We start from the raw sequence: 14,595 nt of genomic DNA, 5'->3' as shown, positions 1-14,595 counted from the left end.
CCCCTCCCCCCCCAGGCGGCCGCGGCCCCGAGCGGCTCCAGAACGGAGGCCCGCGCCGAACCCAGGTGAGTGCCCGCCCCGGGGACCCCAGGCCCCAGACCTCTGTCCCCGCCATCCCGGCTCGGCTGCCGGGTCCCGGCTCCACAGTCCCCGCGACCTGGGCTAGCTCGCGCGCGCTCTCAGATCTTGGACCCCGGGCCGGCGCGTTGGGGGCTGAGGTCGGCAGTCGGGGAGAAGAGACATGCTGGAGGCTGGAGCGCCTCTGTTCCTTCTCTCCTCCCCCGCCAGGCCCTTCCTCGCTTGCCGCGGGGCCCTGCGGTGTACCCGTCCCCCTTCCTGGGCCGTCCGGTTTGGTGAGGGCACCTGGACCAGCGGGAAGGCTGCAGGAAAGATCTTCCCAGATAGAGGGAACTGCACGTGCAAAGGCAGGGAGAGTGCACGGGAGTTTTGCGCCTGAGCCCGGCAGGGGAGCAGGTGAGGGCAAACTTGAATTCCATCCCAAGGAACGCTGGAAGGCACTGAGGGCCCCAACTGGACAGCAACCTCCCCACTGCTGTTTCTGTCTAGCCTGCACTGGCTTAGGGGAGGGTGGTGTCCCTGTGAACCAGGACACAGGCTCCTGGTGGATAGTTAGCACTTGGGCACTGTTACAACTTTTCAGCATTGGGTAGTTTGTAGGCAAGGGACAGCACTCCACAAAATCTTGGCGGGGGGGGGGGGTGCAGGGCCCCCTCCTGCTGCAAGAACCTTTGCCCTTGAGGCAGCAGGGCTCCAAGCCAGCCTGCACAAGGTAGGCCTGCGGAAGGTTCAATCCCCAGCAAGTCTGTTTCCAGGCCCAAGGCTCTGGAGGATCTGAGACACCTGGGCACCTGGGAAGGGAGAAACAGCCTAGACAGGTAACTGGCAGCAAGTGAAAGTTCCACCTTTTCTGACATCTGTGGCCCAGCAGATGAAGCCTAGGCCAGGCAGGAAGGAGGTAGGTATGGCTGAGCCAGAGGAGAAGCCAGGATCTGGGGAGGGGCCCCCTTGTGCCCAGGGAGGGGACAGGTGGGGCAGGTGGTAGCCAAATCTTACAGACTTGCCTTGGTGATGAGAGGGTTAAAGGGCATCGGTATGCCCAGGTGGCCTTTAAGTACCACCACCTCCTGAATTGTAATGGGTGCCTCTAGTGCAGGTTACATCAGATGCCAGGCAGTAGATTGTCCTTCCCAACTTTTCCTCCTGTCTTCTTGCCCCCCTTGCTCTCAGGCACCCACTCAAAGCCCTTGCAGGGATCTGGGCAAGACCAAATAGGTGCCAGCCCCACCTCCAGTTAGACTTCAGGAAGAACTTCCAGGGAAAACAGAAAGGATGACAGTTGGATGGACTGGGGGAAGATCATTTGTAAACAGGGCAGCTTTGTCCCAGGCCTTCCAAAGTCCAGTCTGTAAGCTGAATCTTCCAGAAGGCCCACCCTGTGGCCTTGAGGACTTTGGCTGCAGGGATCTCTTTGCTGACCAGGTGACCTCTCCCCATGGCTTTGTGGCTTGCAGGGTGATATGGGGGCTTCCTGGGTCCCCTCCTATCTTGAAACTAACCAAGGTGGGAGGGAAGTGGGAGGCCACCCGGATGGCCCTGCCTGCTGCCTGACCTTGGCAAGCCCTTGGCCCCTCAGTTTCCTCATCTGCTGTTGGATGTGATCTCAGCATCGTAGGCCTGGAGGACATTTGTGAAGGGGGGAGGTGCACAGGGTGGGAGCTCATGACTGCTGGGCCTGGGCTGTGTGCCTGGCCTCCCTTTCCCCCAACCCCATCAGGCCTGGGCTGGCCGCCCACTTCTATTCACCATGGAGCTGGGTTTCCCTGGGGACAAGTAGCCTGGCCCAGCCCACCCCCACCCCACCCCCTGACGCGCGCCCCCAGTCTCTCCTGGCCTAATTCACACTAGGAGGAGGAGTAGAGGCTGGGCAGCCTCTTGGACCCCTGCCCCACCCCACGCCCTGCCTTCCAGGGCCGGTCCACCTCTGGGCTGGGCCAGGAAGAAGAAGCTGTGGCTGTCCCTGGAGGAGGTGGGTATCCAGGGGCTGCCAGCCGGGTAGGGGCCAGGGTCTGAGAAAACTAAACATTACCCCCACTGCAGGAAAGAGAAACCCCTGGACCAGGAAGGCTCTGATCTGCCCAAGGTGCCCTGGGGTTTGACCCCAGGCATTGTGGCCTCCCTAGCTGCTGGATTTTGAGTGGGTTGCAGAAATCAGGATTTACTGGACAAGGCAGCTACACCTAAAAGAATGGCTGAGGTTGGAGCAGAGGGGCTCCCCAGGCAGTAGGCACAGCAAAGATGGGAGGGGAGAGTGAGGCCTCAAAGGGGAGGTGCCACCAAGGTCCCCTACATGGTTCCTAGCTCAAATGTGCTTGTCCTCCAGAAGCCCCTCCCCTAGTCTGTCTCTATCTCTCTGTATCTCTACTCACATTCCCCATCAAAGCCCTGGTCCCTACAGATGCCTCTGTCTCCCCTGCAGGTCCTGGAGGCAGCTCCTGCTGGGATGGCAGCTCCAGCATCTTTAAGGGCCACAGGGGGTCCAGCCCCACCGGGGGCACCCTAGGACTCCCACAGCCATCTGTGCACCTGCCCCCCACTCATCTGTGGGCCACTCGCCATGGGTGGGTGCTTCTCCAAGCCCAAGCCAGGTACCTCCTCTCTTCTTGCCTCATTCTCCCCTCCCTCCTCCTCCCTCCTCCCTTCTCCAGCCACATCCTTCCTCCTCCCCCTCCCCCCTCTGCCTCTGAAGTAGGTCAGGCCGGGTGGCAGCCGGCTCCGAATGTTAATTCCCTGAAGGCTGGAGGGAGTGGGGGCTTGGAGCCATTCTCTTGGATCCCCTCCAATGGGTCCCCCTCTTTATTTGGGGATTTGGGTGTTTGTGGTGGGAATAGCAGCTGAATCTTTCTTGAAAAGTAGAAGTTACCCGTTCCTCCTGCCCTGGGGGAGGGGAGGGGGGCAGTGTCCCCTAGGGTTGGGGAAGAGGGACTCTGAGGACATCCTCAGCCACTATGTGACCCAGGTCATGCAAGTTACCTCTCTGAGCCTCAGTTTCCCTCTCTACAAAATGAGCCTGATCTCTCAAAGTTGCCATGAGGGTGGAGTGTTCACCTCTTCTGATGTCCTGTGTGACCTTGGGCCGAATTTCCCCATTTGTGCATGAAATCCTGCCCTGCCTGGCCCAAGAAGTTCTGGCCAGAGGTGGGGGCCTCACAGATGCTAAGGGAGGCCCAGGTCTGCTCTCCATGGAGACCCCTGTCTGTTGGGCTCTCTCTCCAGCCCCTATTTTCCCTCTTCTCTCTTCACAACACTCAGGAAGGCAAAAGAATGGAGGCATGTTACTGGCTTCTCTAGTGTCTAGTCAGTGCCCCCGCCCACCTGCCACCCAGGCCACCCTGCCCCAACCAGCTCGCCCCAGCTCCCCTTACCTGATACCCATCAGCTCCATTACCTTGGAACACATGAGCCTATTCTCCCTTTCCTGGGTCTGAGGGAGAACTTGGGGCAAGAGGAGACCTTTGATGCCCTGCCAGGCAGAGGAACACCCCATTCATCTGCCTCAGGAGCCAGCTCTCCCTCCCCCCATGCCTATGCTGTGGGTACCCAGCCCTGGGCCTGATCCTACCACCCTTCCTGCTTCCATGTATGACTTGAGCAAATGATGTCCACTGTCTTGACCTCAGCCTTCCTCCATCCGAAGTGGGCAGAAAAATGCTAGCTGGTCCCAAATCTGGCTCCTATAGGACTACTGGGCTGGCAGGAAGCCAAAAGCAGAGGGTGCCATCTGCACTTTCTTGTAAAGGGCCTCAACAGGCTGGCCTACCTGAGGCCCCTGGCCCCAAGCTCCCAGTTCAGGAGCTGGCCATTCTCACCACCCTAGAGGCAGTGGTAAGAACTTGCATTCTTGAGCCTAAATTCAGCCCTGCCCCTTCCTGGCTGTGTGGCCTTGGGGAGGTGACTTCACCTCTCTGTGCTGCTGTGTTCTCATATGTAAGTGGGGCTAACCGTTTTGCCCCCCACCTCCACCCCCTCATGCAGACTATTGCGCTTAGCACAGGGCCTGGCACACAGGAGGCTGTGCAGAATGTTACTATCCCCTCTTTTAGGAGCTAGGTTCCCTGCTTCCAGGACTCCCCTGTGGAGCTATGGCAGAAGGGCACGATTTTAGACCCCAGGCACTCAACACTGGGCAGGTCAGGGGTGAGGCTCAGGGAATTTCAGGGTGTGGGAGTGAGAGCATTTGGGCCATAGAAGTTCAGCTGGGGTCAGCAGGGGCTATAGGGAGACCACAGCAAGCCCAAGGTCTTTGTGCAAATTCTTCACCTTCTATCTTGCTTGACTCTGACTTGGAGCACATCAGCACACATTTCCTGAGCTCACTCTGTATTCCTTGTGTTCCATTGGCTCTGTGTTCCTGATAGGAAGTATTCCAGGCCAGACCCACACTAAGCTCAGAACTAGGAGGAAGTGCAGCTCTCTTGGCATCTGGTCACTTGCCTTTTAATAGGACACAAGTGCTACCAAACAGCTTTCCCTTTTTGCCATGGCTGTCAGGAAGCTCAGAGCTCACCAATAAAATGCTACTACCCAGCTTTATCTGTTGAGCTTCTGCTCTGGGTTACATATATTAAATCCTTCAGCATTGACTATCACCAAAGAGGTAGGCACTGTTCTCTGTTTTATAATGAAGGCATCTGCAGTCCAAAGGGGCTAAGGCAGGAGCCCATGGTCACATGGGCACCTGGGAATCATTTGTTAGGGTTGATCTGGCTCTATGGGTGAGCAGAGACACCCTCTCCATCCACCTTTACACTACTGTTCCTGACTTAATGGCTTCCCATTAGACTGCGTCAGCGAGCTCCTTGGAGCCTTCTGGAAGGAGGTGGAGGATGAAAACAGCCTGGCTTGGTTGTTATCTGGGCCCCTGCCAGGCTGTTCCTGTGAGCTCCCTCTCTACAGTTCACATAGCTGGTGTCAGCTGAGTCCAGGAGTATTTTCCTTTTTGATTCTTCTCAAAACATTCTAACATTATTACATAAAGTATGGAAATGGAGGCACAGAACCTACCCCACCCTAAACCCGCCCCCCTCCCCCTTCTCCCACCTGATACAACAGCTTCAGCTTGGTGGTGTGCTCCCTTCCTGCCCAGCTGGAATCATGGAGGGACCTCAACCACCCCCCTTCCCCTTCCCTCCCCTCCCATGCCTGAGCCAGGCTAGGGGCTGGGACTTGAGGATAAGGAGGGGGAGGGGTTCTACCTTCCCAGGCTTCAAGCCAGTGGGGGATTAGCTCTGCAAGAGAGGAGGGACACGCAGGGAGTGGGCAGCCAGAGGAGGCATCACCTGAGCTGTTCAAGTGGATGGGCAGCAGTGAGCCAGGGCAGGGAAGAATGGCAACCCAGACCAAGGAACTGCCTAGGCAAAGGCCCAGAGGTGTGACTCTGTTTATTTCTGGAGTGTCAGGTCTGGGGTGGAGGGGAGAAGAGGTGAAAAGGGGAGAGGGCTGGAGGCTCTGGTGCCTTGGGACTTGGGACTCCTTGGACTCCTGCTTCCTCATTGGGCCCATGCTGTGCCAGGGGCTTAGCTTCCATCACTCAGCCCAGGAGGCCAGATTATTGCTGCTAAAAATTCTGTTTATTGTTTCCTTCTAATTAGAAAAATACCCCAGGCACATTGTAAGGAATTTAGAAAATGCAGAGAAATATACAGAAGAAAATGACAGTCTCCGGCTAACTGACTGCTTAGAGTAGTCGCCACGGGCACTCTGGGGAAGCATCTGCCCCACAGAAGCTTCAAGGTGGGCCCCACTCCCCTCTGTACAGTCCCTGTGCACCCATCCCTTTGGGTACAGTTCACCCCCAAGGCCCCACACCCTTGCACATGAAGGTGTTGAAAAACCAGTGCTTGGCAAATGATGGATTCTTAAACTGGTGAGCATAGCTATTTTAAGAAGTTGAAAATACAGTGTGTACACTTTTTTTTTAATTAAAAAAAAAATCTCAAACCTATGGGAACATTGCAAACAGAACAACAAAGCCTTGGTTTCCCATTACCCAGATTCACTGGCTGGAAAATGAGCCATACCCAGGTTTGAACGCCCTGTTCTCCCTGGAGTCAGACCCTAAACATGCCCCTGATCCTTTAGGGATGTCCTTCTCCATCAGGGACCATGCAGTTGGAATCAGAGCAGGATTCAGGCCACCAGGGTTCTTCACCCCACGTAAATTCTTAGAGAAAAAGCAATTTCAGGGTCAAAGGAGCTCCATTTGTGGGCCCCTCACTAATTTGTTACTGAAAAAGAAAACATGCAGGAATGAAATCAAGCCAACCCAGCTCACCTCCTGCTGCCTCTGTTCTGCTTCTAGCCTGTTGTTTTTTTTTTAATGAAAAAAAAAATTTAAGTTTATTTATTTAGAGAGAGAGCACGCGTGCAGGCGTGCACACACGATTGTGCTTGCTCCTGAGCGGGGGAGGGTCAGAGAGAGGGAGGGAGAAAGAGAGGGAGGGAGAGAGAGAGAATCCCAAGCAAGCTCAGCACTTATGAACTGTGAGCGTGGGCTCGAACTCATGAACTGTGAGATCATGACCTGAGCCGAGATTAAGAGTCGGGTAATTAACCAACTAAGCCAACCAGGTGCCCCTGCTTCTTGCCTGTTTTAAGGCTCTTTGCTGATGTTGCAGATGGCTTTCTGGAGAGGTGGAGGCACAGGAGAGAACTCAAACTCAAAGGGACCAGCCTGCCCAGAGCCTGTGGCGTGGGCAAGGAGGTGGGCAGGGCTGGAAACTCACAGTGCTGCCCTGTCTACCCTACAGTGGAGCTCAAGATTGAGGTGGTGCTGCCTGAGAAGGAGCGGGGCAAGGAGGAGCTGTCAGCCAGCGGGAAGGGCAGCCCTCGGGCCTACCAGGGCAATGGCACAGCCCGCCACTTCCACACTGAGGAACGCCTGCCCGCCCCTCACCCGTACCCTGGTGCCCAGGACTGTGTGGAGGCCGCCATCTGCCATGTCAAGGACCTTGAGAATGGCCAGTGGGTGCTGGGTCTAGTGGGGCAGGGAGCAGTCAGAGGGCCCAAGATGGGAAGGCATGGTGCAGGCCATGGATGGGGTGGGCTGGGAGGCCTGGAGGGAGCCCTTGACGAGCACCTGCTCCAGCCACCACCAGTGTGGCCTCTCCTGGTCTGGGCCTGCTCCCCAGAAAGCTAGACTCTGGGAAGAGGTGCCCACCAGAGGTGGTGCCTGGTGTCTGGCCTGATGTCTGAGTGCAGCCCCTCCCCAGGATGCGGGAAGTAGAGCTGGGCTGGGGGAAAGTGTTGCTGGTGAAGGACAACGGGGAGTTCCACGCTCTGGGCCACAAGTGTCCACACTATGGTGCACCCCTGGTGAAAGGTGAGCTGTCCCAGTACACACAGGAGGTGGGGTGGGACCTCCCTGAAGGGTGCTTGGCCACTGCACCATCACAGGCTGGCTTGGCTCTTCCCTGGACCTCCAGGGTCTCATCTATTAGTGGGGGTCTCCTGAGCTGTGGGGAGGGGCGAGCAGCTGCTGGAACGCAGGGGAGGGGAGCTGTTGCCTGTGGCCCCAGCCCAGCACTGCTTCCCTTAGGTGTGCTGTCCCGTGGCCGGGTGCGCTGCCCCTGGCATGGTGCCTGCTTCAACATCGGCACCGGTGACCTAGAGGATTTCCCTGGCCTGGACAGTCTGCACAAATTCCAGGTGGGGCCAGGGGGGCAGTAGGGTGGGAGCCTGGGGGTGCAGGGCAGGGGATGGAGCCCCCCAAAACCTGGTCCTGAGCAACACAGCCCTTGCAGGTGAAGATTGAGAAGGAGAAGGTGTACGTCCGAGCCAGTAAGCAGGTGAGGGCGTGGCTTGGGCTCAGGCAAAAAGGAGAAGTGAGGAGGGCATCTTGGCCCAGGGATCAGCATGTGCAAAGGCCCTGTGGCTGGGGACAGAGTGAAAACTGTGCAGTGGGGATGAGGCTGGACTGCAGCAGCAGGACCTGGCCTGCTGGGATGATGGCATAGGGAGGATGCCATTCCATGACTCCAGCTCCCAGCTGCCTCTTGCTCTCCGGACATCCCCAGGCCTTGCAGCTACAGCGAAGAACCAAAGTGATGGCCAAGTGTATTTCTCCAAGTGCTGGCCACAGCAGCAGCACCAACGTGCTGATTGTAGGCGCAGGTTGGTGGTGAGGTTATGAGGGGTAGGGCAGGGTGGGGGAGAGGTGGTCCCTTAACCCATAGCACCATCCCCTCAGGTGCAGCTGGCTTGGTATGTGCAGAGACACTGCGGCAGGAGGGGTTCTCAGACAGGATCGTCTTGTGCACACTGGACCGGCACCTTCCCTATGACCGGCCTAAGCTCAGCAAGGTGGGAGGAGGGGCAAATGGGAGCCCAGGCAGGCCCCAGACCCCTAGCTCTCTGGGCACAGTCAGGCCCTCTCAGCGCCTTGCTTGTCACCCCTTGGGGGTCTGACCAGCTGCCTCTCTGCTCAGGCCAGGCCTGTCTGTGGTACCCTATAAAGATGTGGGTTTGGTGAATTCCATTCTGCAGCCCCTTTGTGACCTGGGCCCAGCCCTACCCTCCCTAGGCATCGGGTCCTCCATTGCAAAATGGAACACTGGCCACCTGGCCTTATCTCAAGATAGCTATCTCCTGCAGTCCCTGGATGCACAGCCTGAGCAGCTGGCCCTGAGGCCCAAGGAGTTCTTCCGAGCCTATGGCATCGAGGTGCTCACCGAGGCCCAGGTATGGGGCCAAGACTAAGAAACAAGTCTGGGGAAGACTTAGTGAGAACCACAAATGATGTGAGGACATGCAGGCCCCTGGAGGTGTGTGTGGTGGGGGGAGGTGTTCTGCCCTCTTGGCCCTGATGTCTAGGCCCTCCCAGGAGTGCTCCAGGCCTGGAAGGCAGCACTGGATATTCTTCCAGTCAGGATTGTGGGCACATGCAGAAATCTGTTCAGAGCTGGGGCCGGAGAGCATAAGGATGGCTTTGAGGGGAAGGTGATGTCAGAACCTTAAACAGTAAGGAGAAGCCAGGTGAGGGAAAGAGGACCATCCAGGTGGCAGGAACAGTGCCTGTGGAACCTCCTGTTCAGAGGGTCTGGCAGGAGCTCGGAGGGGCAGCCAGGCCCAAGTCCACGGCCAGGCCCACACTCTGCCTGGCGGGGGTTGCAGGTGGTTACGGTGGACGTGAGAAACAAGAAGGTTGTGTTCAAGGATGGCTTCAAGCTGGAGTACAGCAAGCTGCTTCTCGCACCAGGGAGCAGGTAGGAGGGTGTCTCCCCCTTGTACCCTGTTGGCACTTGGCAGGGCACCAGCTAGCATGCGAGGGATTGGGTGCTGGGAGCCCCTCACTGATGCTGGCCACATCTCAGCCCTAAGATGCTGAGCTGCAAAGGCAAAGAGGTGGAGAACGTGTTCACCATCCGGACACCTGAAGATGCCAATCGTGTGGTGAGGCTAGCCCGGGGCCGCAACGCAGTGGTCGTGGGAGCTGGCTTCCTGGGTGAGCAGCCGGGGCTGGTGGGGGCAGTGGTCAGGCTGTCATGGCTGGTCCCAGGGTGCAGGGTGCTAGACTACCATGCACCACCCCTTAGGGATGGAGGTGGCTGCTTATCTGACTGAAAAGGCCCACTCAGTGTCCGTGGTGGAGCTGGAGGAGACGCCCTTCAGGAGATTTTTGGGGGAACGTGTCGGTCGTGCCCTCATGAAAGTAAGCCCACTCTGACTCTCGGCACCTGGGCTGTCAGAACTCCAGGCACCCAGCCCAGCCCCTGGCTATGCTCTCATCCATGGCCTTCTTGCCCACCTTCCCTGACAGATGTTTGAGAACAACCGGGTCAAGTTCTACATGCAGACAGAGGTGTCTGAGCTGCGGGCCCAGGAGGGAAAGGTGGGCCCTTCTTCCTGCCCCTTCTCCCCTGTTCCCAGGAGCTGGGCCTACCTGCTAACCCGCCCCCTCCCCACAGCTGAAGGAGGTCGTGCTGAAGAGCAGCAAGGTTGTGCGGGCTGATGTCTGTGTTGTGGGCATTGGTGAGTGAGTGGGCAGGCAGGTGCAAATGAGCACCTGCACATGCTCCAGAATGGCCTTGGGCCAGTCTCTTCCCCTCCCTGGGCCTTGGTTTTCACATCTGTAAAATGGGTACCCCAACCATACCCACTTCACCAGGCTATCAGGGAATGGGTGTTCCACATTTAGCCAGGGCTTGGCATGGAGGATGCTCCCAGTGACTGCTGCCCACAAATACTCGACTCCACAGCCTGCCCCATGTGGGCTGCAGAACACAAACAAGCCTCAGACTGCTCCAGTTGAGGTGCCAGTTTGGGAAAGGACAGAGCTGGGAGGTGGCAGCCTAGGGGCTGGGAAGGTATGGCATGCTGACCCTACCAGGGGCTTCATGGAATTTCTCAGAGGAGGTGATACATGAGGCCTCATGGGAGGCACAGGGTCTGTGAGGGTCCAAGCAGAGGGGACAGGATGCATGAAGGCTGCAGGATGGGCAGCCCATTGGATGAATGGTCTGGGGCTGAATTGTGGTGAGTGAAGGGTATGGGTCATGGAGAACAATGAGGTGGGAGAAGGGAGGGACCAGGGAATGGACATGGTGGCCCCTGTCTTGTCAGGTGCGGTTCCTGCCACGGGTTTCCTGAGGCAGAGCAGCATCAATCTGGATTCCCGAGGCTTCATCCCTGTCAACAAGGTGGGGCTGGGGGATGGTGGTGGCGGGGGCAGGCAGGGTGCTGGGCCGGGGGTAGTGGCATGTCCAAGTCAAGGCCGCTGTGCCACCCACAGAGCCCTGGGCCCTCTCCCCACAGATGATGCAGACCAACGTTCCGGGCGTGTTTGCAGCTGGCGATGCTGTCACTTTCCCCCTCACCTGGAGAAACAATCGGAAAGTGAACATCCCACATTGGCAGATGGCTCATGCCCAGGGTATGGCCAGCCCTGTGGCAGGATGGGGGATGGGAGGATGTCCCAGGGTCTCAGCTTCCCCCAGGCCCACTCCTCAGTTGCTGGCCTTGGGTCCCAGTCTCTGGGTTAGACATTCAAGGTTTTGCGGTGGCCTGTCTGGGAGCCTCCTCCAGGTGATCAAGCCAGATGACAGGGAGCCTGGGTGGCTCAGTCAGTTAAGCATCTGACTCTTGACTTCAGCTCAGTTCTTGATCTCAGGGTGTTGATCTCAGGGTTGTGAGTTCAAGCACCATGTTAAGCTCCTCACTGGGCATGAAGCTGACTTAAAAAAAAAAAAAAAAAAAGCTACCTGACAGAGCAAGCCCTGTGGCCCATCCACAGATGCCCCTCCAGTGCCCTCAGGAAACCCCACCCAACTAGCCACAGTGTCCCACCCCATCCTTCCACCAGCCCCTCCTTTCCTTTCATCCTCACCAACCTGTGCAGTCACCCAGGGAGAGAGAAAGGGATTTAGTAAGACACGGGCCACCTTCCCACTCAGTGCTTCTGTCTCCCTTGGGCCACTCGACTGGCTCTGTGAACACAGTTGTTTCATGCAGGCCCCTGGGAGGCAGCCATTTGGGCCTGGAAACTTGGGCTCAGTGGAGAACTGTCGTGCTCTATGAGGAATAGCTCCCCCACCACACACACACACACTTGGTGGTCACCATGCCCCTGAAGCCTCATTTACTGTGAACACCTGGTCTGAGTCCCTAAGATGTAGGTACAAGCAAGTTAGCTGCCTCGTGGGGAGGACCACCAGACTCCCTGCACTCACCTCTCCTCTCTCACTTCACATTATCTGAGCATCTGCTGCCTGAAATCCCACTCCTGGTACCAATATCTGCTCAGGTTCAAGGTCTAAAGTTGGTGCTGGTTTTAAGGAACCAAAGACCACTCATCAGCCAAGTACAATTAAGGTTTAACTGGGAGGGTCTAGGAGGCTCTCATAGCCCTCCAACTACAGGGTCCAGTGGGGCCTGGGAATATGAACTGGGAAGCCACCCACGCTATTCTCTGGGGCCCTGGGTTTGGCTGTTATCCCTACTTCCCTGGGCACTTGTGTCCCATTCTTCAGACCTGATGTGTCCGATTATTGTCTGGGTGCACACCTGAAATGGAGGCAGCCCAACAACGCCAGGAAACAGACCTTCTAGACGTGGGGCACTTCATTCAAATTCTCTCGAGAAGCAATCTAAGTGACTGGCTTTGAGCCAGGTGTCTCCTCTGCAATTGAGTGTGGGCAATGGGCTGAGCCATGATGCACCTGTTCACCTCTGGGAAAGCAAGGAGGAGTAGCTCCACATGTCAGAGGTCCCCAGAGAGCCCCGGCAGGCAGTGTAGGGGTGGCCGGGGCTAGGGTCGGGGATCTCATGACCCTGAGTCTTACAGGGCGCGTGGCGGCCCAGAATATGCTGGCGCAGGAGGCGGAGATCAGCACCGTGCCCTACCTGTGGACAGCCATGTTTGGCAAGAGCCTGCGCTACGCTGGTAACAGATGGCCCGGGCAGGGGCGGGGCCAAGTGCGTTTAGGGGTGTGGCTAAGGTGTGTGCGGAGCGCAGAGGTGGAGCTTGGAAGTTAGGGCGGGGCTATGAGCATCCTAGGGGCGGGGCCGCGTCAGCTGTAGGAAGAGTGAAAACTGATTAGGGGTGGACTAAAAGGACCACCTAAAAGGACAAAGGGAGCAAGGCCTGGTGGGGTATTCAGGGGGGATTTAGGAGGCCACAGGACGCTGACCCGGGGGAGCCCCATCCCCTCCTGTACGGCCCACAGGGTACGGAGAAGGCTTCGACGACGTCATCATCCAGGGGGATCTGGAAGAGCTCAAGTTCGTGGCTTTTTACACCAAGTGAGAGCAACTGGGTGGAACGTGGCAGCCGCCGAAGCAGCGGGAGCTCGGTCGGGAAGGGGAACTCATCCCAGAGGAGCTCTGCTCCAGAGGAGGGGACTTACCTGAAAGATGGACCAAGTGGCCAAGGGAGGCAGCTAGGCAGGAGACCCACCAAGGGAATGTGAGGAGGTGGGGCAGTAATAACTCCAGCAGCCACGCACTGAGACAGGACATTTTATCTTCAGGACAGCAATTTGAGGTGGGTGTTGACTCCTGCTTTGACGCTGAGGAAAATCACACAGGTAGAGAGAGAGAGTGGTGATCCCAGGACTGGAGCTCAGCTCTGAACTCCACTGAGGAGAAAGACTGGAACCTCAGTGGGCCTCTGGCAGGATCCTAAAGCCCATGCTAGGCCAAGCAAAGCAGGGAGGGCTGGGTGCTCAGAATATTTCTGTTGTCCTGGGTAAGATCACTCCCTGGGCCCCAGTTGAAGAGGAGTACATCAGGGTCTCTAAGAAGAGAGGCCACTGCTGGGCAGTCCTCAGGCTCAGTTACTCTGTCCCTGCAGAGGCGATGAGGTGATTGCTGTGGCCAGCATGAATTACGATCCAATCGTGTCCAAGGTGGCTGAGGTGCTAGCCTCAGGCCGTGCCATCCGGAAGCGGGAGGTGGAGTGAGTGTGGGCTTCAGAGATATGGGGGTGGGGGGGGGGGGAGGAGGTCCCCTAAGGGACTGGTCCTTGGTAGCCAGCCACCCCCATAGCCCTACAGAGCCTTCCCTCTATTCTTGGTCCACATCAGTCTATGGAGCATCAGGACTATGGGGTGGTTGGGACAAGGGTTGTGCTTTGTGAATGGGCTGGTTATTTGTGTTCTTGGGGGATAGAAGGGGAAAAAGCTGTTGTCCCAGGGCAGGCCCAGTGCTGTGGGGAGGGGTCAAAGCCCTTGGTCAAAGCCATTGCTTAGGCAGTTACCTGGCATGGGACACCCAACAGGACATGGTTGTACTGAGACTGGCAGAAGCTAGGGGGGTAAAGGCAGCTAGTGATGCCTCTGGGGACACCCTACATAGAGTTGTTGGGTGGTTTTTTTGGTGTCTGGGAGACACTGGATGTCAGCTATTCCCCTCACCCCAGGCTGGTGCCAATGGGAGTCACCCTGTAGGCTTAAACTGCCTGCAGAGAGGCCCCCTCCCCCTGCCCAGGGACTGGGGAAATCCTGGAGGCCATGGGACAGGGGTAGGCCTCAGGCTGGAAACAATGGAGAACCAAGAGGGAACATGATGAATGACATGCTCTCTTCCTGGCCTTCTCTCTATCTCTCTCTCTTGCCTTCGAAAAGGCTGTTTGTGCTGCACAGCAAGTACGTGGTTCTCTATCCTTCCTGTTGACCATTCTGAGCCTTTCCCACCTAAGCCCAGAGCCTGTACCCCATGGTCTTTCCCTCTATGCCTAAGTACCCATTCCTGCTGGGCACCAGGGCCTGGCACAGAGCAGGCCCCCTGCTGTCCTCAGCGATCAGCTGTTCATGGTGCCAAGTGGGGAACCCTCTGTCTTCTACCCTGACTCCTCCTCCCCTCATTCCTGCAGGACCGGCGACATGTCCTGGCTCACAGGGAAAGGATCCTGAGCTCGAATGCAGCAGACTTGGGCAGGCACGCTGGGGCACCAGGGACAGAGGCCACGCCTTGGGGGCAGGTGCCAACCTCCAATTTCCCAGGATCCCCCAGGGCAGAACCTGAGCCTTCCCAGTGCTTGCCTTCGGTTGCCTGGCTCACCTCCAGAGAGGCTTCTGCTGC

At 57.5% G+C, this 14,595-nt stretch overlaps 1 protein-coding gene across 3 annotated transcripts; it reads left to right on the top strand.

Moving 5' to 3' along the window:
- Positions 1–14,525, top strand: AIFM3 (apoptosis inducing factor mitochondria associated 3). Of its 3 annotated transcripts, XM_047090250.1 has the most exons (22): positions 1–65; positions 289–474; positions 1,249–2,047; positions 2,498–2,666; positions 6,828–7,041; positions 7,290–7,399; positions 7,616–7,725; positions 7,821–7,865; positions 8,094–8,190; positions 8,267–8,379; positions 8,671–8,757; positions 9,190–9,281; positions 9,390–9,520; positions 9,612–9,727; positions 9,836–9,907; positions 9,984–10,047; positions 10,639–10,715; positions 10,831–10,948; positions 12,359–12,457; positions 12,741–12,816; positions 13,367–13,471; positions 14,387–14,525. In XM_047090250.1, exons 4-22 carry the CDS (start codon positions 2,636–2,638, stop codon positions 14,424–14,426), a joined length of 1,797 nt encoding a protein of 598 aa, XP_046946206.1. In that variant the 5' UTR covers positions 1–65; positions 289–474; positions 1,249–2,047; positions 2,498–2,635; the 3' UTR covers positions 14,427–14,525. The 3 variants fall into 3 exon arrangements, with proteins under 3 accessions (XP_046946206.1, XP_046946207.1, XP_046946208.1); XM_047090251.1 differs by lacking the exon at positions 1,249–2,047; XM_047090252.1 differs by lacking the exons at positions 289–474; positions 1,249–2,047 and having other exon boundaries at positions 5–65.
- The last annotated feature ends 70 nt before the right edge of the window (positions 14,526–14,595 follow it).

This window comes from Lynx rufus, unplaced genomic scaffold, assembly GCF_022079265.1.
Source record: "Lynx rufus isolate CCGP_SWC_20201006 ecotype Redwood Valley unplaced genomic scaffold, mLynRuf1.p SCAF_29, whole genome shotgun sequence".
Taxonomy (NCBI): Eukaryota; Metazoa; Chordata; class Mammalia; order Carnivora; family Felidae; genus Lynx; species Lynx rufus.
This window is presented reverse-complemented; position numbering and strand designations above follow the sequence as displayed.

Bases quoted from the DNA above. Each gene is read 5' to 3' on its own strand.
- AIFM3 (XM_047090251.1), top strand. From the start codon at position 2,636: ATGGGTGGGTGCTTCTCCAAGCCCAAGCCAG. The intron at 7,042-7,289 runs GTGGGTGCTGGG...GCCCCTCCCCAG, and splicing joins AAGGACCTTGAGAATGGCCA to GATGCGGGAAGTAGAGCTGG. The intron at 9,908-9,983 runs GTGGGCCCTTCT...CCCTCCCCACAG, and splicing joins TGCGGGCCCAGGAGGGAAAG to CTGAAGGAGGTCGTGCTGAA.